Source organism: Lonchura striata, chromosome 16, assembly GCF_046129695.1.
Source record: "Lonchura striata isolate bLonStr1 chromosome 16, bLonStr1.mat, whole genome shotgun sequence".
Classification (NCBI taxonomy): Eukaryota; Metazoa; Chordata; class Aves; order Passeriformes; family Estrildidae; genus Lonchura; species Lonchura striata.
Window position 1 is genome coordinate 8,940,665 of NC_134618.1, and position 24,350 is coordinate 8,965,014.

Sequence of the window (24,350 nt, forward strand, 5' to 3'; positions counted from 1 at the left end):
AAATTTCAATGCACAATTGTTCTATGCCACACCTCATTGAATACTAAAGGTGGAATTAAGGAAAATATTTGCTAAGAACACTGTGGCTGTACTTCCTTATGAACTCCTGAAATGTCTTTCAGTGTTTTCTTGTAAAATTACTAGAGTAACTTCTTTTCTTTGCATATTCTCATTTTAAAATGCTTTCCAAATGCTCTATCTTTTAACAAATTCAGAAGAACACTAAACTTGAAGATCTGCAATGTGATTTCTCCTTTACTATCTGCAATTTTTAGGAGGTGTATGCAATTTGTTTCCTGCTTTTAATGGAACTGCAATGTGACACCACTCCAGTGTTGCAATGGCCTGATTAAAAAAAACCCAAACAAACCTGTAGATCAGTTTTCATTTGCAATAATTTTTTGTTCGTTTCATTTTTCCTGAACAGAAAGAGATGCTTTTTCTGATTCCCCATTGTTTCACTTATAAAGTGAATTATGAGATACACTGTTTAATAAGTGGAATAAATTAAGCCAAAACTCATATATGTAGCTCACATACTTAGTTTGTGAAAACCAAAATTTTCTATTAAAATTTTTCTATTCAAGTGTTCTACTCTATTAAAGCAATAATAATTGCTAGAGTGAATTGAGCAGGCCTTTGCATTCATTGTATATTACGATGTAATTAATCAAATCCAATATCAGTACTTAATGATTGTTGTATAAGATGGTAGCTAGAGTGCAACTTCACTCAAAAGTTATGTAGAATTCCAACTAGTTTACTAGTATGAATAGTATATATTTTAAAAATGAAATATAGGAACTGACCCATCAGTTAAGGAGGATGTTAAGCACAGAAAAGCACTAAAGCACTAGAAGATGGTGAGACCAAATAATTAGACAAACAGTACTTGCTGTGGAGCAGTGATATGATACCTATTGTAAGCATTGTAACTATTTTCTTTTTGAAAATGCATCCAGTTACTCTTACATGCAATCAGTTTGCCTTCTAAACAGAAACTGGGAATCACCTGCAGTTACACATTAACAAATATTTAACACTATTTTAGTTTCCTTATCAGCTCTGCCAATGCAGCACAAAGTCCATTCAAAGAACTTTTACATTGTTGAGTGGAAGGAAGCTCTTGGACATGTTTAGGACTGCTTGCTGTTGCAGCTAAAAGAATTCCTCTAGCCATTGAAGGAAGTCTTATGTGTGCTGTATAAAATCTTAGGCAAAATCACAAAGAACCAAACTAGTTCCAGAAGGGTGGCTACAGAAGTCTTTTGCTAGTTAAGTCTTAAAACTAGCTCAAAATGTCATCCTACATTCCACTAAAGGAAAAATACCAACCTCCAGCTTCTAACTATGTAGATGGATTAAATGCTTGTTAGACTTTAAACGTGGACTGCATCTAATGGAAGATTTCATGTGGTGTATAGTATCTACTTAAATGGGAATATCTTCATCATCATCAAGATTATATTATTAGTAATGCCTACAAAAATCTGTTTGATGTAACTTGTGAGAGTTGCTGGGAGTGACATAATTATTACAGTACCAGTTTGTGTAGAAAAGAAGCATAAGTGTATACAAAGTTGAGAGGGCTAAGGTCAAATAATGTCACGTGTTGCTGTAGCTAGTTTGTGTGAATGGGTGAAGTAAATTTTACACATTCAGCCAAAGTAAGCTTCCAGCAGATTGGATGTTACTGAAGAACTACACAGGAAATTCAAGTCTCTGTTCATACTTACCCGGGTTGCTGTGGCAGCAGAATTTGTGTGTGTATACAATCTTTCAGGAGCAAAACCAGTTACTAGCTCTGACACAGAAAAGTCCATAACACATTTTGTTTAATGACTGGTGCTTTAACATAGACCCAGCCTACATAGGGAGGATGAAAACATCCAGAAATCTCACTGGAGTTCCTGTGCCTCTATTCTAGCAAATCCATTATTACTTCCCAAGGTCAAACACTGCTTAATTTAGAGCAGATTCTTGGCCCTTTTTAATCTCAATTAAGTTGTTTGTACCATTTAGTTTATCCCTTCGGATTGCAGTTTTTAGTTGATAACCCGGGCTGGCCGTGCCCTTGGTGTCACCCGTGCTGTGAGGGGCTGCCCGCGGCTCCCACTGCTCGCGGCGAGCTGCCCAAGGGGTCGGGGAGCGCTCGCCTGTGAACCATCCCGGGGTGGGCTCGCTCCACCATGGCCCTGGGGATCAATCTGGATTTCTGCTCACGCACCCCGGGACGCTGGGATCGCTACCGGGAGTCAGTGTAAACCCAGAACGGTGACGAGAGTAGAGCTTCCCGCTCCTCTTGCCTGGCTTCACCACGGTGGGCGGGGGCAGCGCCGCGGCTGCTCCTTCCCAGCGCTCCCTTCCCGCTCAGCGCTGCCGCCCGGCGGTGCTGCTCCGAGCCCGCTCGGTGCCGCCGCCCGGCGGTTCCGCTCCGAGCCCGCTCGGTGCCGCTCTGTCCCTCTCTGGTGCCGCTCTGTCCCGCTCGGTGCCGCTCTGTCCCTCTCTGGTGCCGCCCTGTCCCTCTCTGGTGCCGCTCCGAGCCCGCTCGGTGCCGCCGCCCGGCGGTGCCGCTCTGTCCCGGCTCGCTGGTGCCGCTCTGTCCCTCTCTGGTGCCGCTCCGAGCCCGCTCGGTGCCACTCTGTCCCTCTCTGGTGCCGCCCTGTCCCGCTCGGTGCCGCTCCGAGCCCGCTCGCTGCCGCCGCCCGGCGGCGCGGCGCGGCGGTGCGGGGGCGGGCCGCCGGCGCGGTTTCCGCCCGGCCGCGCAGTTTCCGCCGGAGCGGCATGTGGCGGCGCGGGCGGCCGGGGCGCGCCGGGCGCGGGGCGAGGCGCCGCTGGCCCCGGTAGCGCGGGCGCGGCCGCCGCCGCAAGGCAAGGGCGGGCAGCGGGAGGGATCCTGGGAGGGGAACGGCGGCCCCCGCGGCTCTCCCGGCTGAGGAGGGGCCCGAGAGGTGCCCGGGCCTCCGAGCGGTGCTCACGCGGCTTCCCCTCCCCGCAGGCGCCGTGACCATGCTGGGAGCGGACGAGTTCATCAGCTCCCCGCCCAGGAAGACGGTGCGGTTCGGGGGGACCCTGACCGAGATCCTGCTGAAGTACGAAAAGGTGACTGCGGCTTCTCAGGGGCCTGCGCTGCGCACGGACTGCTGGTTTCGGGGGTCATTCCGTGAGAACACTCGTTTCGCCTTATGCAAGACCGTGCCTGAAGCCTTAGGGAAAAAATTGAAGGCGGCTGAGCGTTGTAGGCTTGTGCCAGGCAGAATTGCTGTGCGAGCAAAAAGATTCCCCCGTGAGTCAACCTGCGTGGCTGGGTGAATGTAAAGCCTGGCTTATGCTAAAGTGTGCACAGGGATCCAGCTGTGTTTGCAGGGAGAGCAGCTGAAAATGAGCCAGCAGCCTCGGTTGCCTTCTGGGATGACACCCTGTTACTGCTGCTTTCCTGTTACTGTTCAGCTTTCTTGAGCTGGTTGTCTTGTATTCTTGATGTACCTGTTCAATAGTTGGTTGTTCAGATGCATTGATGAAATTGGTAGTTTTTACTGAAGGAAAAAAAAAAAGTAATTTATTTATTTTTGTTTCCCCTGCTAGGGTGACACTACAGATTTTGAATTGTTAAAACATCAGCTATCAGATCCAGACATAAAGGTAAGACTTTGATAGTCAGGGGTCTGATGATTTAAAGTTTGTCTGTCTGAGTGTAATCACCAGACAAGTCATTCTGGTGACTACACAAAGCCTTTGCTTTAAAGATTTAAATTTGATTAAACAGCATTTTTTTCTTTGCAAAAACCATCAGGATTAAAACTCTAAATGGAAAAAAAATGTCTTTTTTGTACGCATACGTATATGCAGGATCTTTATAAATGATGTCTCATGCTTACTGACCCTGTTCTACCCTTGAGTCTCTGTTCCAGATACCATCTTTTTAGGTCACTGATGGTTGATTATGGAGACTCTTCTGTAGATCAGACATGGTTTCTAATTTTCATAGCCTTAAAGTTGCATCGAATTTTACCTTCTGTTCTCACTAAATCTGATTTAATTAGGCAGTAACACACATATGCATTTAGTAGTTATACCCAGAAGTATTGTTTCACAGCTCTTCTGTATAGCTACGAGCACTAGCCATGTTTGCTGTTTCAAGATTTGAGTGTCCCTTCTGCTTAAACTAGAGCAAAAGAGAAAAGAAAATGATGATGGAATACCATTTCTTTTATGTTCTGTGTGAGGGAGGTTTCATGCCTTGCTTAATCTGACTGAAACCTTCATGTCAGTCTGTTGGTTTAGGAGCTGGCATGAATGTATTCTGCATTCAAGAACTTTCATTGGTGAGGGCACAAACTGAATTTCCTTTCATGTTAGTGTGAAAACAATTTCTATTTACAGCCTTAATCTTTGACTTCTAAGGATTTTGGTATTTTCTGCTAATAGGTAGTATTGTTTATTGAAATAGTTAACCTATTTTTTTCTGCTGATTTAAAGGATGCCCAGATCATTAATTGGCTGCATGAATTTCGAGCTTCTGTTGCATATTTGACCAAAGAGCTTGGACAACTGGTCAACATTTTGCTGGTAAGTATCTGTTTGCTACATGGGAAGACTAAGAGTTTAGTACTCAAAACATCCTTCTTTGACATCTTGATCTTTGCTTACTTTTAGAAGCTACCATGGTTGAGAAGGAGCCGAGAGGTAGTGGAAGAATATCTGGGCTTCCTTGGCAATCTTGTGTCAGCACAAACTGTGCATCTCAGGCCGTGCCTGCGGATGATCGTGTCACAGTTTGTCCCCCGTAGGTTACTTCTCTCTTATCGGTCTTTGTTTGCTCATCAAAATCCCTATATAGATAAGTTCTGTATAAACACAGTCCATAACACAATTAATTATTGGGTTATTGAGTTTTTTCATGTTGACTGTCATACAGATAGTTTTCTGTACCTAGATTTTAGAGGATATATTCTGGGTGCTAATACAGATCTTGTTCTGAAGATGTCTTGGAAATGAATGAACTGTATAATATCTTAACTACTAAAAAACCAAAAGCTGAAGTGAAGATCATGTCAGATGTTCTCAAGAACCTCCTAGTTCTGTAAATAACAGTCTTTAAGAAGGTCTTGCAGCTAATTTTGACGCTCTAGTTGTGCTGGAGACTGTTGTTCAGTGTATTTGCTACTGAATTTCTTACCTATAAGATGTATACAATTGAAAAAAGATGTAATAATCTTTTTTTTTTTTTTTTACTAGCTCGAATAACCATCAGAGAAGATGATGTGGATATTTCAGATTCTGATGATGATGATGAAAGTGAGTATAAAGTATATAGATATACATGCTGCTGTAGTGCCTTTACCGAAACAGTATCCAGTGCATGTTGCTCCTTTTTTACAAAATTAATTGAGCTGAGTTCAAGTAAAACATAAGAAACATCCTTAAATTCCTAAGTCAAAGACTTTCTTGTACTCAAATCAATGGTGTGCTGACCCACTTATTACTTTGAAACTATTCCTGTTGGTGCTGTATCTGTAGGAATAGAATGCATAGGGAAACATTCCTAGACCTAGGTTGTTTCAAAGCCAAAGAAAAGTTAGTTGTTTGCTTTCTATTTTATTTATCTCAGTGTACACCCCCGCAAAAGAGCATTTTGGCAAATGCAGTTTTCTTGGGAATCATTCAATTGTGTAGTTGATATGAACTGTTTTTACTGGTTCCTGATTTACTTTTCTGTAACCAAGTGCATAAGAATTCTTTTTTCTTTCTCTAGACATCTCTGAAAACTTTGATACATGCCACAGAGCATTGCAAACTGTTGCAAGATATGTTCCTTCGTAAGTACAGAATCCCTTGGGTTTGTGTGCCCTTTTCTTGCAGATTTAAAGCTTGTGAACTGATGGGTTTTTTCCTATCTTAATTGGAAGCATAACACTTCATTTCATTACATGAATCTTCCTAGTATTCAATAACTGGTAGACTGCTTTATACAAACATGGAGTTTCTGTCAGGCATCAGCCGCTGAAAATCCTGTTAACAGAAATGGGAGGTAGGAAAAGTGGTGTTGATAGTGGCTTCTGTATTCTGTACTCTATAGTGATATTTGAAGTGGCTTCCAATGAGTGCATTGTGAAAGTTTGCCACTTATTATCTGCCCAGTGATCCTTGCCAAACCACATTTTATACAATTACTTACCTCAAAATAAAGTTCCTGTTAAATAAGCTTATTCCAGTACACCTTTAGAGTGCTGGAGTTCAACATTTGCAAACCTATAACTTTTAGGTCTGATTTTTGGTTTTTAATTAATTGTAGGACACCACAGTTTCTCATGCCGATACTTGTGGAATTCTTTCCTTTCATTAATAAATCAGAAAGAACTCTGGTAAGAGCTGTGACTATTTTTGTTGATCTGTTCACCTGTTTATCTAAATGCATAAATGTTCTGTATAGTATTACAACTGATTCGGTGGCAGTCCATGCAGATTTTTGAAGAATATTGTTGCATATATAATAATTACATATATAATAACCACGTATAGGATTGTGTCTGTTTAGTGTAAGGCTCTCCAAGCATTCTGAGTTTTTTGTGCACAAGCGTTGTGCTCATCTTTAAAGACATCACACATATTTTTCCCACTGGATGTATACCATGTACACCATGGACCTCCTTGATGAGGAGTCTCAGATTGTGTACTAAGGAGACCTGTCTTGTCTGTTATCAAACCTGGAAAGTCTTTGGCAGAAGAACAGGGGATTTGAGAAGCAAACAAGAGACAATGGACATTTCAGGCGAAATCCAAATTGCCAGTAAAGCGCTATTATTTTATTATAGCTTTATCATAGTTTTTGTGTGCTGAAAAACAAGCTGTAAACCTTTGACAGGTTATGGCTGTTGTTTTATCATTCTCTTTGTTTGTTCCAGCTTGATATGTTGGCACTTCGTGTTACAGAAAGGCAAAGCCCTGCTTCTCCACCTAAGTTCAGTCAAAGCTGTGTTTTGAACTCATCAAGTGCTGAAAAATCCCCAAAGTTCTTTATCTATCTTGCAATTTTTAAAAATTGTTGTCTTAATCCAAATAACTTTAAGCACCATCTCCCCATCTGTAAAATGGGGGAATAATAGCTCTTACATGGTGTTAGGAGATTTATTTACTTAGCAGCTCAGTGAGGGACAAGATGTAAAGAAATGTGTAGCTGTTTTCAGGGCAGAGCTCAAATGAAATGTAATACAATGTGGTCCATGCACTGTTTAATATTTACAGTTAATACTTTCTCATTAAACGTTTTCTATCCATTTTGTGTACTGACTAAGCCTGTGAAAAAAATGAACAAGATGGCCTGTGGAAAAATCATATGTGCTCATGTAATTAAAGGTTGTGTTATAATGCTTATTCACAAGTAGACTGTGGTGTACTTAGATGTGGCACACTACCTGATTGTGTGCAGCAACTTGATAGTTTTGCTTTATGAAAGTTGCAACGTTGTCTTTTGTACATGTACACATGGGTGGGCCCATGCATGCTCACAAAACTTGTCTGTTAAGCTGCTTGATTTATAATCAGAATTACTGAAGAGCCATAGCTGTTCAATTTAGATTTGCTGCTGGTATATTTTAATAATCTGAAATAAAGATACATTTGGTCTAATTTGGTTCTAGCTACAGTGAAGCATATGCTTCATTTTCCTAAAGAAAGTCTAGACATAAACTCCTATGAAAATGAATAACTTTTCTTATAGAATCTTTACACTATATTTAGAGGTAGTGAGGAAAATGTGTATAAAAAGAGCAGATTAAACAGTTAATAGTGACACAAATACTGAAAGTTAATGTTAATACATTAACTTACTCTTCATTGAACACAATCTGTTTAAACCTATTTCTGGGTTTTTAGGTAACAAATTAAGAAACATGTTTTCTCAAAGTCCTTTGCAGAAATTTGACTTTCTGTTAACACTGTTATTCATACCAATTAATTTTGTGTCATAGGAATGTTATGTCCATAATCTGCTGCGAGTTACTGTGTATCTTCCAACTCTGAGGCTTCAGATTCTGGAGCTTATTATTGAAAAGCTGCTGAAGTTGGATGTAAGTTTATTCTGTGTTACCTTTTCTGGAAGGTTGGCATTAAAATATGCAGAGTAGGAAATGAAGTATGCTTCGTTTTTGTACTCTACAAAAAATGCACAGGTGATCATGGATATAAACCCAGCCAAATTTACACTTCATTCCCAGGATAAAGATGTGTCTACACCTGAAGGTAACTGTATGGTGTGTACTGTTACACTCTGCCTTGAGTCTCTGCCAGAATCCAAATAATTGTCTTGTAGTGATGGGTGCTAATGTGCAGAGAATGTGCTTCCCTTCCTTTGTATGGTTGACTGGTTGTGTCATCTCTTTGAAGTAAAAGGATTACAGTCCTAAAAAAAGGCAGGAGTCCTAAAAAAAAGCACTGTAAATGATCATGGCTTTCTGCCTTGCTGTATAACAGTCTGGGGAGAGCATATGCTGGGGAGGTAAAGTTTCAGAAAGTTTGAGTTTACATTTGTGTATGTCACATCATTAAGTTTTAAAATGTTTATTTAGTTCAGGATCAAATTTAATCAAGAGCTTACTTATGTTGTCATGTCTTTTATATAAATTACAAAAAACTCAATTTCATACTATTGTCATGGTTTTACAGAAATTAATTTCTTGTTTTCAACTGTAGGTTAGCACTCCACAGCAAGATATTGAAGATGCTGAAGAAACTGCTAATAACTGTGCTAGTGAGGAAAAATCTACAGAGGAGGGACTTTTTGACATGGTTGGTTATCTTGTTCTATTGAATTTTTTTTTAGTAAAACTATCACTTCTGAAATGGCAATGAACTTAGGTGTAGAAATTAATGATTACTTTGTTGTTACTGCACTGCACACTGCTCTTGAAACCTGAACAGCTGACAGATGATTAATGTGTTCTCAGGTATTGACCTTACTCATGTAAACACCCAGCAAAAAAGTGGTACATCCATTTCATTATGTAAAAACATAAGCAGCTGTGCTATAAAACTAGTTAAAGAATTCATGATACTTGGCTTAGTATGCAAAAATTTGCTTATACTGTATAATGACATACTGCTTGTTAAAAAAAACAAAGATGAAACATTAGCATATTGCTGAAAGATAAATTTAGTTTGACTTTTCCTGTAATTGCTGTCTCTGTGATTTGTGTATTTAAAAGCTGCATGTGCCATTTTATCTACCAGGAGGAAGATGAAGATGGAAAAGGAAACAAAGTTGTCTCTCCCAGTGTTGAGAGAATGGCCCATCCGCTTGCAGAGCGGCTGGACATCCTGATGACAATCCTGTTTTCATACATTAGAGATGTTTGCCATGTGGATGGTGAGAACACTTGCTCTATAACCAAATTTGTTGCTCTGCTAACAAGTAAGAAAGACATAAGAGGAGTTCTTTCTCTCTGTACTGCAAGATAGAGCAGAACTCTGCCATTAGCAGGCTGTAGTCCACATTCCTGCCTCTGCCCAGGTGCTGGGAGAGGTACAGTTAGGACTTCAGAGGTTTAGTCTTCACTTGGAGACATTCTGATTCCATTAATATGATACTGTATCCAGCTGTTTTTATCATTTGCCCTACTTGGGTGTTAGAATTATGGATCATTTTAACATCACAAGGACTGGAAGTAGATCAAAACAACCAGACACATCAATCAGATGGCCTTGTTACACAGGAAAAAAAGAAGAAATAAATATCTTTCACTGCTATGTATTAAGGGTTTTAACTCCTTAGATTTATATATCTAGAACAATATTTAGAAACCATTATGCTGTATCTTCATCACATAAGTCAGGTAATTTATTTCTTTGATTGCTCTTCTGAGCTAACGCATTATTGCAAAGGTTGCCTTGTCTAGCAACTTTATATATGTGCACACACTACAGAAAGATTCTTCATTTACACCACCTTAAAAAGCAGTAGAATTCTACACCTGGATTTTTAGATGTCAGATAAACTGAGAAGTCAGGTTGACAGTTTTTCTTTGCATAGTCTTACTGGTGTAGAAAGATATAAATACCACTTCTGCAGCATGAGAGTGGGAAAAAAACCCCTGAAATGGCTCATTTTGTTTTGTTTCTTTGTTGTGTAGGCAAGCTCAACATCAGCAACACGAAGGATTTATATCGGGATCTGGTTTCTGTTTTTGACAAGCTCATTTTACCAACCCATGCTTCATGTCACGTACAGTATTTCATGTTTTACATCTGTAGCTTTAAATTGGTGAGTAAAAGCTGGTTTTAAAATACAGTGTCCTCTGTCATTTCTGCATCATAAATAAACAAAACAATTTTCTCTGCTGTAATTCTACTCTGAAGATAGCAAGTACATTAGTATCTTCACTTTCTTTTCCTTCTCTGTTACTCCTTTCTTTTTCTTTATGGTTGCTCTTCCCATGTTGTTCATAAACCACTTACAGATGGAATTTTAGCAAGTGTGAAGGAACAAACTTGGTTAAAACTGATCTCTTTGACAAGAATCAGTTGGACTCTTGCACCCAAGACATAGGATGCAAGTTTCTTCAGCATCCCAAAACTATTGCTGAGATGTTGTCTGTTAGATCTTTGATTTGAAAATCGTGTCTGTGTTTGTTTTTCCCCCACCCCTCAATTTTCCTATGTTTCTCAACAAACTGTTGTTCTTTCTTGTACAACTGAGTACAGAAAAACACACAGAAATGCGTGCTCTTCCATCATGTGTAGGCGTGGTGATTTACTGCAGTTATAGATAGATTTTTGTAATGGTTTGGTTATAGAAATTTTGGGAATTGAGTATTAGGAATCTATTACTTAAACAGTGTCATCTCACTATTTCTATGTCTTTTTTCCCAGGGGTTTGCTGAAGCATTTTTAGACCATCTTTGGAAGAAACTGCAGGATCCAAACAATCCTTCAGTAATCAGGCAGACTGCTGGGAGTTATATTGGCAGCTTCTTGGCAAGAGCTAAATTTATTCCCATTGTGTAAGTTGTTTTCATACATGAGCAGAACCAAACAATTAATACTACTGAGGAGCTTAAGTAGAGAATTGGTCTTCTATTCCCACTGCTTTGTCAGTAAGCCAGGAAAACACATACAGGATGCAGACTGATGAATCCTGAGGTTTGTGACTTGTTTAGGGCTTCACTAAGCAAGAAGTGCTGGGTAGGTTGTGCTGACTTCAGGCAGTTATGGATTCCCAGTGTTTCTGATGTTTTCAGTACCCAGTGTTAGGCACCTTCTGCAGGCTCTGGAACTGGGAGATCATTTGTTCTAGTATTTTGATAGAGAATGGTTAAAATGTCTTCCTTTTTATGTACACATTCTATATTTTTGTGCTGTTCAGGGTGGGTGTGGTGACTTTAACATTGGAGTTGGTTGGTATTGGAATTACGTGGCGGACATAGGAGGCATTGCTCTGTACTACCTGTAGCCAAGGATTCTGGTTGTTAACATGGATTCATCTCTTCTGGCATCCTGTCCTTTCACTGATTGGGGTCTTCAGTGCTGATAGATTCATTTTATGCTGAGATAAAGGAGAAAGCTTGTAACAGAATCATTCTTTTACCAAGAGATTTTCTTAGGGATGTTTTTATAACCGCTGAGATTCTTGAATATTTAACATCTTCTCTACACCATTGCAGGTATTATTTTTACACTTCTTTTTTCTCCCTACGCTACAGTACAGTAAAAGCATGTCTGGATCTTCTGGTGAACTGGTTGCATAAGTACATTGATAATCAGGATAAAGGAGCTAATGCCTACTGTGATGTAGCTCTCCATGGGCCATTCTATTCTACGTGTCAGGCAGTGTTCTATACACTTATTTTCCGTCATAAACAACTTTTGGATGGAAATTTAAGGAAAGGTGAGTATATTAGGTTTGAAAGGATTAATTGGAAGTTTAACTGTTGCTGTATTTTTATAGTGATAAATTCAGTCAGTATCTGATGGCATGTTGTTGTGCTCTAAATAGAATGAGGTGGCTTGTACACGTATTGGGGCCAGATCTCTACGATGAGGATGTGCTTCTGTGGTGGTGTGCTAAGTGCAGCAATGTCACACTGGAAATTCTTAGAAACTAAGTTCAGTTTATATGATATCTAACTTATATTTGCCATTTGTTCTTATTTTGAAGGTCTGTCATATCTGCAGAGTTTAAATTTTGAGCGCATTGTCATGTGCCAGCTAAACCCCCTGAAGATTTGTATCCCTTCTGTTGTCAACTTGTTTGCTGCCATTACCAGGTACCTGCTCATTTACCTCAGTTTCAGCTTGGTACATATTTTGTGTGTATCTAAAACCAGCGCAGGGTTTTGTTAGGCACGGTATTGAATAATATTGAGACATAACACTGCCCATATTCCATATTCTAGGTGTGATAAGTTTATTCCTAGGTCAGTTTCAATGGAATCCTGCAGTCCTAAGAAATAGATTGCTCTGTGTTGGAGCCAGTGTGGTTGTATTTGGAATAAAGTTTATAGGAGCTTAGTCACAAAATAAGGAGTCTGTTCCCTTCCTCTATCTTGCAAACTCCTAATATCAGCTGGAAAATGGAAGATAGAAGTGATATGTGTTAAAAAATAACTTTGCGTTTTCATACCATCCATTTGAAAATCTTGCTTTGGGTGTGCTAGAAGCGCTTATCTTTTCTTTATTCCCTTTTTTAAAGGAAATACCAGTTGGTGTTCTGCTACACAATTATTGAGAGGAACAACAGGCTGTTGATCCCCGTTGTGCGGAGCGGTACCGGGGGCGACCTTGTGCAGACCTGCACCAACCCCCTCGACAGCTTCTTCCCCTTTGACCCCTACATACTCAAAAGGTAGAATTGAAAAGTGAACTACTCCTTTGTTCCTTCTAGAAAATAATGAATATAATCTGTAGGAAACTTTCAGTGTTTCTGCCGTTCACTTTCCTCCCTGATCCTTTGTACCTTTCATATTCTGCATTTTAACCAGCTTGTCAGAGGTTTCAATTTAAAAAGTACCTCTGTTGTGAATACAATAACTAATTCTGTGCTTTGTTTTCTCTCTCAGATCAAAGAAGACTATTGATCCTATGTATCAGTTCTGGGAAGAGCTCAGTGCTGAAGACCTTGAGAATCTGAAGAAACCCATTGAAAAGGTAATCTTCCCTGATCCAAACACAGTTCTGCTATAACTGCTTTCATTGTAGAATATTTTTTTAAGTAGATAAAACTGTGCTGTACATTTAAGGGAAACTTTGAAATTTGTAAGCTTTAGGAATTGATCCATTCTTGCCTTGAGAACACTTTTACCTCTTCTGCAGCACAGGAGCCATCTGAAAGCTTTATGAATGTACTCAGAAAATGGAGATGATGTCACTGGGAAATCCACCCTGTAGATGTAATTTAGTTTCCTTATTTCATAATCAGAGTACATACAATTCATTTACCATTCCAGCTGCTTGTGACAATCACAGTGTAAATCCTAGTCTCTATTAAGATTTGACAGTATCTTCCTGCTTTCACTGCTCCTTTTAAATTTTTGCAGGGTAGTTCTGAAGATGAAGATGATGACTTTTTGAAAGGAGAAACTCCTCAAAATGATGGTGTGGTTGAAATTGCACCAAATTCTTACGAGTCCAACACACGGAGCCCTGTGAGCAGCATTGGCTCCCCTGCAGACTGTTACGTGCCATACCCACTGTGATACAGGCAACCAGAAGGGAAAATGTGGAATAGACTGAAAATTGTGTGCAATGTTTTGCTCTGGAAAGAGACTTGAGCTCAACTTTCCAAACTGGCAAATGTTTAGGTAACTACATTTAAGAAAAATTACTGTTTCTTATGTTTCTTAGTCATCAGATTTCTACAGATATGGTAAAGTTATATGTTGCTAGAAAAGCTTAAGAGAATAAATAGGGTGATATTTTACAAATTTCACATTGAAATGGTTTTTGTGACTTAGAAGGATTTTTTTGATAGTTTTTTCAAGCTCTTCAAAACTTAGTTTACTAATGTTTCTCTATGAGGTTTTTTATATCAGGGGTGAAATTCTGGTGTTTCTTCCTGCAGATTTGTGTGGGGGCCAGAATTCCACTGTCAGTGTTCCAACTCTGATGACTCTTCTTGTTGATCTGGTTTCACATTAATGGTGTAATCTCTTGTCCTAGGGTGCCATTTTTTGGTGCCCAATGTGGGGCTTGAGAAAATGGAAAAAACTTGTACTGATTGCATTTTGATTTCACTTACTCTGCATTGGAATAAAGCAGTCAGTAGCCATGTTGCTTGAATCTGCTTTCTAGAGGGACCCCTTTGGAAGTTTCCTCCTAAATTTGCCCTAAACCAGGACATCTCTCAATAGTCAGGGCATGAATCCAGTCTGGCAGTGCCTCTTCCACACACATCTCTTCAGCTTTTCCTGTCTGTAGAGCCATACTCAATGAAGCCACTTGCTAGTGGGAAGTGTACTCGGAAAGAATTATCCCTCCTTAAATCTGTAGCTGACATATACCTTTCCCAGCTAGGAAAGTTCAGGCATGTGAAAGTGATGATTGTTGGAAGTGTTGAAAATGAGGGAGTAGCTGAATTAATTATTTGTAGATAGTTTTCTTTGGGTGCTTGTGAAGCACTCCAAGACAGGTATTTATTTGCTACATTTGAAGTTTATATGTGAATGCTGAAAACAGAAAAAAAAAAATTATCCCTTGTGGAAAGGACGTGATGGTGTCAGTGGTGTCCTTGTGTTGTCCACGTGTCTGTCAGTCAGTGTAGAGTTTCTCTACAGAGGTTTCTTGTCTTTTCATGGTTGCTGGTTTTTAGATTTGAGTAAGAATATAAACAATGGGAAAAAATAAATGTTATTTGTGTAACATTTAGTTGAAAATTTTAGGTATTTAAGACTAAACTCCAGTTGCCCTTGTTTATAATCTGAACTTGGAGGCTTTCAAGACATTTTTATTTGGAGCCAATAAAATTTGATGCAAACAGTGCAATTCTTAACATCCTTGAGTAAAACACATGTCTGTATGTAACTGAGGTGCCCTCTGTGTAGCCTGACTTCTCAAAGGTGGGGTGTTCGTTCTGACAGATTGCAGAAATTAGTTTTGGGGATGACACTGCAGAGTGCGTAAGTGGATCTGTTCTTCATTGTATTAACTGAGAAGTTTTGGTTTTAATTGTAGTCCTCTTTCTTGTCAGTCATGAGTAATAAACAATAGATTTCCATCTGAAATAATTGCATTTTCTCCTGGCACGGAAGAACCCTCTGATCAACAGCAGGGAAAGCATCCTTTGAAAGATGCCCTTCAGACACTGCTTCCAAAATGAGGGTGTGTAAAACTTCTCAGTTGTGATACCAGGTATGTAATTCGGGAGATTCCATGTATCATGAAAAGCAAAAAAAAAAAAAACAAAAAACAAACAAAAAAAGTGTAATGTGCAGACATTGAACTGTCTGTACTGAAGTTATACAGTTTTGTTTACGGGTTTCTGGAACCTTTGCTGTGACAGCTCTGGTTTGCTGGATATAATTGCAGGCAGGGGCTGGTGTTTTGCTAAAGAGAATTTGTAAATGCCAACAGCTGTGAGAGATGCTCATCCCAAGGTACAATTTTGTCTCACATGAGAAATGCAATGTATCTTTTGAAGAAAGCATTTATTCTATTATAGAATCGTAAAGTCATAGAATGGCCTGGGTTGGAAGGGACTTTAAAGATCACCTAGTTCCAACCACCCTGTCACTGGCAGGATCACCTTCCACCAGACCAGTTTGCTCAGAGCCCAATCCAGCCTGGCCTGGGACACTTCAGGGACAGTTTACTTCTGTGAAGATGGATGGAAAGGCTGAACTGGGGTCCTGGGCATTTACTGTCTCTGGGCTGTGGGCAGTCCAGGTGCCTGGCTGCCTGCATTCCACAGATGACTGGAGGAAAGAAACCCCTCATCTTTAAGGAAAAATAGTTGTCTTTGGAATTGTCTGAAAATCCAGCTTGTGGTTGCTGGGGCAGAGGATGGTGGTGTGGGAATTGGGCTCTTCTCCCAGTCACCCAGTGGTAGGAAAAGGGGTCGTAACCTTAAACTGTGCCAGGGGCGGTTTATGTTGGACATTGGGAATGATTTCTTCACAGAGAGATTAATTAAACCTGGAAGGCATTTAATAACAGGCTGGACGTGGTCCTCAGTGCCATGGTACAGTCGACACAGTGATGTTCGGATAGAGCTTGGATTCGATGATCTCAGAAGTGTTTTCCAACCTTAATAACTCAGTGATTTGTACATTTGTGGGTTTATAACCGTTATTATTTCATACCACAACTTAAGGATCTCCCGCAGTGGCCGGGTAATCTCTGCAAGGTTACCGTGTTAAAACCGTGAGGCGGTGCCGTGGCCGGCCCGTTTCCCTCAGCCCCGGCCCGTTTCCGTTTCCCTCAGCCCCGGCCCGTTCCCGTTCCCGGGCGGTGCCGTGGCCAGGCTGTTTCCCTCAGCCCCGGGCCGTTTCCCTCAGCCCCGGCCCGTTCCCGTTCCCGGGCGGTGCCGCGGCCAGGCTGTTTCCCTCAGCCCCGGCCCGTTTCCCTCAGCCCCGTTCCCGTTCCCGGGCGGTGCCGAGGCCGGGCTGTTTCCCTCAGCCCCGGGCCGTTCCCGTTCCCGGGCGGTGCCGCGGCCGGCCCGTTTCCCTCAGCCCCGTTCCCGTTCCCGTTCCCGTTCCCGGGCGGTGCCGCGGCCGGCCCGTTTCCCTCAGCCCCGGCCCGTTCCCGTTCCCGGGCCGTGCCGTGGCCGGGCTGTTTCCCTCAGCCCCGGCCCGTTTCCCTCAGCCCCGGCCCGTTCCCGTTCCCGGGCGGTGCCGCGGCCGCGCTCTCCCAGCGCCCCGCGCGGCGCCGCCCGGCCCGGCCCGGCGCGGCCTGGGGAGGGAGCGCGGAGCCGCCTCCGGGCCCGGCGCTCGCCGCGATGCCGCTGCTGGTTAACGGAGCGCGGGTCGACCTGGCCCGGCCCACGCGGGACATGATCCGCGCCCACCCGCAGCTCGAGGTGAGGCCGGGCTGCCCGGGGGAGCAGCAGCGGTCGCGGGCGGGCGGGCGGCGGAGCGGGGCGGCCCCGGGGTGAAGCGGCCCGGGACAGGGCCGGCCCGGCCCGAACCCCGGGAGAACCCCGGTGATGGACAACAAATAAATGGGTGTCGGCGGAGGGGCTCAGCCGTGCGCCGGGGGTGGGGGTGCCCCGGCGGGGCCGGGCGGGCACTTTGCGTGAAATGACAAAAACTGGCGATAAAAAGGCAAGGTGGGCGCTCTGAGAACAGTGCTCACCTTGCTTCCTCGGTATAAATGTAATAATCTTAGCGGCGGAGTGCGAGCCAGGAATGTGAGCAGAGCTGCTTGGGGAGCTGTTTCCCATCTGAAGGTGTTTCTGTCCAGACCTTGAGATTATGCAGAAAACCAGGGCAAATTTGATAAAGCTGTGAAGTGTTTTTGAGCCCAGAATGGAAATTCACTTTGTCCCCAGCAGGGCTGTGAGGAAGCACTGCAGTAGTCATAGCCCAGGAATCCGGGTTTTCCAATCAAGCTAATAACAACAGTATTTTGATAAGTGCAAAATAAATATTCTGAAATATGGCAGTAGAAGACTGAAACTTCTGTATTTCAAGTTTCCTGTTCTGATTAAACTTTCAAGATCAGTTCTGGTATCATCTAATGTAATCTTTTCCCAATCCAAAAGCTTTTTCTTGTGCCTCCATTTTATAGTCCATATATCAGGGAAAGGTGTTTTGTGATTCTCTGGAATAATGGGATTTAACTATTAACTCAGTCAGTGTCAGTAAAGCAAAAAACTTTAAAAATTCAGAATACTCTGTAATACAAAACATGCATGTTTCTCTCTGACCTGAGTCCCTTTGCTTTTCAGAGGTGATGTTTCTGTGAAGTAATGGATACATCTGAGAATTCAGCTACTGTAGTATCTGTTATCATTTGTAGTATTTATTATCATTTATCTTTAGGAAAAGGCAAAACTTCTGAGAAGTCAGCCTGCTCAGATCGTGGAACCCAAAGGCCTTCTCTATGTCCAGCAGAGAGAGTTTGCAGTGACTACCCCTAAAGATGGTGTGTAGGAACATAAACATTTCTTATACTGAAGCAGTGATTGTGAGAGCTGAGTTCTTACAGTGTTTTCCTCCTTTAAAATAGGTTCTGTTTCAATTCTTGGATCAGATGATGCCACTACCTGCCACATAGTTGTGCTCCGACACACAGGTATCTTCTAGAGGACCTTCAGAGCAAAGCCTGTACCCCTGAAGGAAGGAATTATTACTGGTTTATGTGGCATTAATAAAATAAACTGCAGTTACATTAATACAAACCTGAATCCCCTAAAGTCACATAATGTGTTAGCTAAAGACTCACTCAGAGTTGGTGTGTTTAGTGTGAGAGGTTCCGTGAGCAGATTTTAACTTGCTCTGCTCCTGTGGCCAGTGCCATTGCAGCCCTGGGCTGTGTCCAGCAGTCTGGCAGAGCAGAGTTCGGATGTTTCAGGGGTAGAATTTGTGGAAAGATCCTCACTGTGTGCCTGGATTTCTGACATTAGAGATGTTGCCCATTAAGATGTGTCCCACTGTTAAGAGGGCACTTGCACCCCACGCAGGAGCTGATTTTACAATGGCCCCTGCAGAGGGTGTTCCCTGCTGGAGGCTGCTGTGCTGAGGGGAGCGAGGCAGGGGGGGCAGCTCTCCCTGCAGCAGTGGGGACTGCCAGCGTTGGTGTCACTGTCACCGAGTCCCTGTTCTGTGCCCTCCCAGGCAGCGGAGCCACGTGCCTGACCCACTGCGACGGCTCAGACACCGAGGCCGAGGTGTCGCTCATCATGAGCTCCGTGAAGTCCTTCTCTAACTCCACAGGCTGTGGCAGGTCAGCTCTGCTCCCTTCTTGTTCTGCTTCTCTCAGAGGTTACTGCAGCCTGTGTGGCAGGGAGTGGTGAGGGGATTGTGTGGGCTTCAGACAAGGGAAACAGCTCTTGCTCAGCAGCCGCATGCAAACTGAAAATCACTTCCTTGATAATGATTTTGGGGGTATTTTTAGCAGTCGTTTAAAGCACGGTTCTGTTCTGAGGAGTGTCTGTAAAATACAACCATGAGGTTTGTGTTTACTGTTTCCCATTTAACTTTGTTCCAGATTTGCAAAATTTTCCATATAACTTGGTTTTGGTTTATATTATATTTTTCCCTTCAGAATGTAAATTCTTTTCAGCATCTGACAATCCATCAGGGAATTTTGTAAGTCCACATTAAAAAAATAATGGTGTGGAGGATAGGACAGTGGGTAAAAAGCTCTGAAACAGATTTTAGCAGACAAGCTTCTCTCTGGATGTGGAGGGTTTTGCCCCTGTAGTTTGGTAAGAGCAAAAGCTAGCTCATGAACTTAGATTCATGATTTTTAAGGACTTTACATAGACACTACTTAGAGAAGAACCCTGCTGCATGGTCCAGAGTAGTTGTGAGGACGTCATGGGAACAAAAATCTTCAAGTTTAATTAACTGAAAGATGGTTACAAAGTTTAGTCCAAACCAGAGGTACCAGGGATACCCCTGGGATAGAATTGCATGTATTTAATGCCTCTTCAAGCTTGTTCCTGTGCCATTTCCTGGATGATCCCTGAAGTTTTCAGAATGGAATTATCATAACTTGCTGTGTAATGCAAACCAGCTTGGTGCATGTGATTGTAATAAGTGAGGCTTCTCTAATGATTGCTTTGCAATTTGGGCTGGGGATTATTTTGTAAAGCTATTCATTTTGAGATGTCTTTTTAATTGCTGTTTCCTGTTATTCCATCTCTGTTAGGCTGGAAGTGCACCTAGTTGGAGGTTTCAATGATGATAGGCAGTTATCACAAAAACTTACTAATCAGCTTCTTAGTAAGTTCACGTTTTTTCCACTCTCATGTCCAAAAAAAAAAAAAAAAAAGTTCTGGCTGGATTTGGGTGGAGTTTGTTTGTAGTCTGAGTCCCCAGTCATTTACTGGAAGGAAATGTGGATTCACGTGAAGGGTCTTTTTCTGTGCCTGAGAACTTGGTGTGAAGAGGGGCTGGACTGCTGGGGCTTGCCCGTGGCCAGTGCCTGGGCCACAGGGTCTGATCCTGTCACTTCTCCCTGGCTGTGGAGAATTGGGTGCAGTTCAGCTGGGCTTTGATTCCTGGCTTGATTCCTGCTCATCCTCTTGGGATCATGGGCAGTGTTGTCACTCTCCCAATCTGTACATGTGGATCATTCAGTTACCATTCAGTTCATACCTTAATGTGATAAAATTTAATTATTGTTTGGAATTGTCTGATGAAAAATGTCAGGTCTGTTTATAAAATCCATAGTCCAGTGGAGTGATGGCAGTGCTTTACTAACAATTGGAAGTGTAAAGTACCTGCTTACCTGGGAGTGCTCTGGGCTGCACTGTCTCACTTCTGGAGAGGCCTCTGCCCCACTGGAATGGGGAGGGGGCAGGGATGGGGCAAGTGTCAGGGTGGGAGGGAGGTGTTTGAGGGGGTAAACAAAAAAGGAAAACCAAAGACCCTGGGATGCAGCCTTGTGGCTATGACACCTGATGTGTGTTTTGTGTAATGTGAGAGTTCTGTGCAGAACAAAGTATTTTGGTTAACTTACTTTAACATTCTGATTTTCATGCATCAAAGTACAATTTCAATCAGTAATGCTGTATTGCTATCAGAACTTAAAAGAGGTTATTTTTCTGGTGTTTGGGATGGCGAAATGCAGAACTAATTTACAGTTAATGAAAGACTGGGTTTGTTCACTATCTATGTAACATTTTAGGGAAAAAACATTTAAATATAACCTGCTAAATGTAGAGCTGATATGATGCCTGAGCTAAACCAGTGTCAGAAGAAGGAATAAGTGGCAGAGCACTTTCTTAGCAGATTTTTGCTGTTACAAATGGCCCATCTCTGTAAATTCCTGTTCGTTTGAAGCACATGTGCAGAACCCTGTTTGAGCTGTTGCTTTACCTGGGGCAGGGGTTTAGGTGTGTGCCCCTTGCCCCCAGACAGCAGAGCCCTGCCACCACTCACTGACATTTTTGCTGTCCTTGTCATCACAGGAGCGTTTGACCTCCAGCCAGAGGATGTTCATTTAGTAACTTTCTGTGTAACAGGTAAGAAAATGTTCCCTTGGGTTTGGAAGTACCTTTCCCGAAATAAAAGAGCAGGGAACTTCTCAGACATGGCTTTTTCTCTGTCCTGTAAGAAAGAGCAGCACAAGTCCTCCTTTCCGATGTAATTTTCAGTTTTACTGCTAATGTGTGTGGGACGATGTCAGAGAGCCAATGCAGGGGGCATTTGTTCCTTACCAAGTGCTGCTGCACTGCAACCAGCTCATAGTCATGGCCAGGACAAGGGCACTCTGGGCTGCTGGACCTGCCTCCCTGCAGGGAGCAACAAATTCATAGACTTCAGTTAGTTCATAGTGTGTGACATGGAGGAGTAATTTCCTTTCCTTTGTATCATGCTGAGGTCACATTTCCATCCTCTTTCCATGTCAGAGGTGTTGGTGACTCACATCTTTCAACCTTGGCATCATGGTGGTTCTTCTGCATGCTGGTTCTTTCCCTGTAAATTGTCCTTGCAGAAGCAGGGGCAGTTGGCTGGAGCTGCTGCTCTGTTGGGAGACAGCTCCAAGTCCCATGAATGTTGTTATTGACCTCTGCCTTCTTTTCCGTATTTAATTTAGGCTTCCTGTGTTTTTTCTGTCTTATGCAACATCAGAATCTCTTGCTCTCCAATAACATACAATGAAATAAATGCTGCTCAGACTAAAATCCAAGTTTGACTTCTTTTTCTTTGTTACAGAACTAAATGACAGAGAAGAACAGGATATTCACTTTCCAATAATTTATGGAATAGGTGAGTTAGTTAATTTAGAATTGAACTTTCTTTTGGTATCTGGATTCCTGTAACAGATTCCAGTAGTAGATGGACTGCTTTTAATGAGTGAGAAAAGTCCACCCTAAAAGTTGCACACTACTGTCAGAGGCAAGGCAAAAATGCTTTTCCTGTGGTGCCACAGTTGGAGAGATGCACACATGAAGAGGCTGTGTACAAATGCAAACAGATTTTTTTTCCTTTAACTGCACTTAAGAGTTTATCATCTCGAGCTACTGCACTAAATTTATGCTTAGAATTTAATCTTCTTCTCTTTGATTACTCAGTGTTTTTTCTAATTAGTTCACTTATCTCTGGAATATTGAAATGCTTTCAAAGGAAATGAAATAGAAACATACTATCACAGGCTTGGGGTCTGAGAAATAAAAATGTGTGATGGGTTCTGCAGTTCTGCAACACAGTTTTGTTTGGGACACAGTCATGGTAAAGAAGTGCCTTGAAACAATTAACTCTTACTATATTTAATCTCTTATTTCCTACCAGCTGTGAATGTTAAAACAGCAGAGATTTTCCCTGCAACCTTCCCAGTAAAAGGGCCGGATGAGAGTCTACGTTCAGCTCACATCTTAACAGGAGCACCAGTGAGTAAAAGGAACAGGGGAAATGGGCAGGGGAACCAGTTAGGGGCAATGAAACATCCAAAGTTTGAGGGAAATATCCTTTGGTGGTCTCTGGGTTCTGGGTTCGTTGTCACCATTTCATGCTGTGTTTGTCAGTAGCTGGGGATGTCCGTGCAGTTGCAGGGAAGCAGGGCTGGGCTGGCCCAGTGGTCTGGGCCAGGCTGGACTGGGGGGAACTCCCCTGTCTGGGGGAGCCCTGCAGCCTCTGCAGCCTCCCTGTGTTCTTACAGCTGACCAACATCTACGATGCGAAGACAGAACAGCTCCGGATTGGGCCTTACTTCTGGGGGCCTTTCCCACATGTGGATTTCTGGTTGGAGCAAGATGATGCACAGATTTTACAGGTACCTGAAACTAACTGGTTTGGGGTTTTTTGCCTTCTAGCTGAGTAGAGAGAGGGATGTTACAGTATGTCAAAACTTTTCCCAGTGCACTGCTGTCCCTGGGAGGGTGGGGAATAACCTTCTAGAGGGGCAGGATAATGAGAACATTGTATCCTGAATGTCAAGCAGCTCTTGCTCCCATCTTCTTTTTCAGAACCTTTCCACGTCACCCCTGGCTGAGCCCCCCCACTTCGTTTCCCACATTAGATCTACATTAACATTTCTAAAAGAACATCCATTTCCATCTCGGTCCCTGTTTCCTGACAGGAAGCCTCGAATATACAAAAAAAATGAAGAAGGATTGTGGGAGCAGGTTTGCTCTGACAAAATCTAACCTGGAACCCACCCCCACAATTGCTTTAAGGAAATACAATCTTGCAAGAAGAGCAATTTGTTGCAAATAGCATATTGCTGGTCACAAATACCATTGTTCCTGTGCTTTTCAAAATAAAATATTTTGATAGAAGAAATTTGCTTTTTCTGCATTACTTATGTAGAAATCAGGGTTTCTTTGAAGTAAGAATTTGGCTTTGTTTAGGTTCTGTTCCTCCAGTGCAATAATTTGATGGGCAGGTAGAGGTGGTAATGCTAGAGACTGACAAGGTGAGTCACTGCACTTCATTAAATGATTTTGCACATGCAAGGAAAGAAAGGGTTTGCTGGAATGTAGCGAAGTCTCCTTCAACAATAACTTAATTCCAGAGTAATAATTTGAAGTATCTTTATTGAAACATTCAGGTAAGTATTTAAAGAATGAAGCTCATTCCAACAAAACTACTGATTTAACATTTCCAAATATAAAAACATTAAAAATTAATCTTTGTGGGGATAACTTTTATCCCCACCAAATTATTGTTATTAACGTACTTCATTGCACTAAAGAAACCAAGGAGGAAGACTAGTCAATTTAATTGCTTTTGCACTTTAGAAAAAATTGCACTGATTTACATAAAATTACCCCAAAATTACAAGCAAAGTTAAACCTTGTTCATGGCATCCCAGCACTGCAGGCTTCAGAAGCTGAGAGTCAAATCAAGTGCCAGTACAATTCAAAACCCTCAAATTTTGCAGATTATCAAAGTAAGTCCCACTACCACTACTGTCATTATGGTATTAAGGGATACCTGTGGGAGGAAAAAACCCAAATGGAGCAAACTGCAGTACTTGTATCCAGTTCTAGAGGGAGGGGAGGGTTTGTATCTCCATCAGGTTACTTAGGAAAAGCAAGTGTTACCAAAGATGGTTTTTCTACAATAGGCTCTGAAAATTTGCAGTGAAGTGATTAAGATGATTTGGGGGAAGACGCTTTTACACTTCGGATTTTGATTTATTCAAAGCTTTGCTTGTGCATTAAGTAGTCCCAAACACTCTGAAGTTGTGCTGTATGTAAATAACCTAAATAATTTCTTTTGACTCTGTGCAATTCCTATCATAGGTAA

General features: G+C 42.1%; 2 protein-coding genes across 3 annotated transcripts; both read left to right on the top strand.

Moving 5' to 3' along the window:
• Positions 1 to 2,794: 2,794 nt before the first annotated feature.
• Positions 2,795 to 14,973, top strand: RRN3 (RNA polymerase I transcription factor RRN3). The gene is made up of 18 exons (XM_021539831.2): positions 2,795 to 2,871; positions 2,999 to 3,102; positions 3,586 to 3,642; positions 4,480 to 4,569; positions 4,657 to 4,786; positions 5,239 to 5,298; positions 5,756 to 5,819; positions 6,296 to 6,365; positions 7,971 to 8,069; positions 8,692 to 8,787; positions 9,229 to 9,364; positions 10,128 to 10,258; positions 10,867 to 10,997; positions 11,697 to 11,881; positions 12,152 to 12,260; positions 12,686 to 12,838; positions 13,053 to 13,140; positions 13,530 to 14,973. Exons 2-18 carry the CDS (start codon positions 3,010 to 3,012, stop codon positions 13,686 to 13,688), a joined length of 1,851 nt encoding a protein of 616 aa, XP_021395506.1. The 5' UTR covers positions 2,795 to 2,871; positions 2,999 to 3,009; the 3' UTR covers positions 13,689 to 14,973.
• A 1,888-nt stretch (positions 14,974 to 16,861) lies between these two features.
• Positions 16,862 to 23,381, top strand: NTAN1 (N-terminal asparagine amidase). Of its 2 annotated transcripts, none has more exons than XM_021539672.2 (10): positions 16,862 to 17,005; positions 17,970 to 18,072; positions 18,157 to 18,222; positions 18,765 to 18,873; positions 19,804 to 19,877; positions 21,068 to 21,121; positions 21,816 to 21,869; positions 22,392 to 22,489; positions 22,759 to 22,872; positions 23,066 to 23,381. In XM_021539672.2, the coding sequence occupies exons 1-10, from the start codon at positions 16,925 to 16,927 to the stop codon at positions 23,243 to 23,245; spliced, it is 933 nt and encodes a 310-aa protein (XP_021395347.1). In that variant the 5' UTR covers positions 16,862 to 16,924; the 3' UTR covers positions 23,246 to 23,381. The 2 variants fall into 2 exon arrangements, with proteins under 2 accessions (XP_021395347.1, XP_021395349.1); XM_021539674.3 differs by having other exon boundaries at positions 23,041 to 23,214.
• Positions 23,382 to 24,350: the final 969 nt, after the last annotated feature.

Excerpts from the sequence above, each read along its gene's own strand:
- RRN3 (XM_021539831.2), top strand. The coding sequence starts at position 3,010 with ATGCTGGGAGCGGACGAGTTCATCAGCTCCCCGCCCAGGAAGACGGTG. Across the intron at positions 3,103-3,585 it reads TCCTGCTGAAGTACGAAAAG|GGTGACACTACAGATTTTGA; the intron begins GTGACTGCGGCT and ends TTCCCCTGCTAG. Across the intron at positions 10,259-10,866 it reads ACATCTGTAGCTTTAAATTG|GGGTTTGCTGAAGCATTTTT; the intron begins GTGAGTAAAAGC and ends CTTTTTTCCCAG.
- NTAN1 (XM_021539672.2), top strand. The coding sequence starts at position 16,925 with ATGCCGCTGCTGGTTAACGGAGCGCGGGTCGACCTGGCCCGGCCCACG. Across the intron at positions 18,223-18,764 it reads AGTTGTGCTCCGACACACAG|GCAGCGGAGCCACGTGCCTG; the intron begins GTATCTTCTAGA and ends GTGCCCTCCCAG. Across the intron at positions 21,122-21,815 it reads AGTAACTTTCTGTGTAACAG|AACTAAATGACAGAGAAGAA; the intron begins GTAAGAAAATGT and ends TCTTTGTTACAG.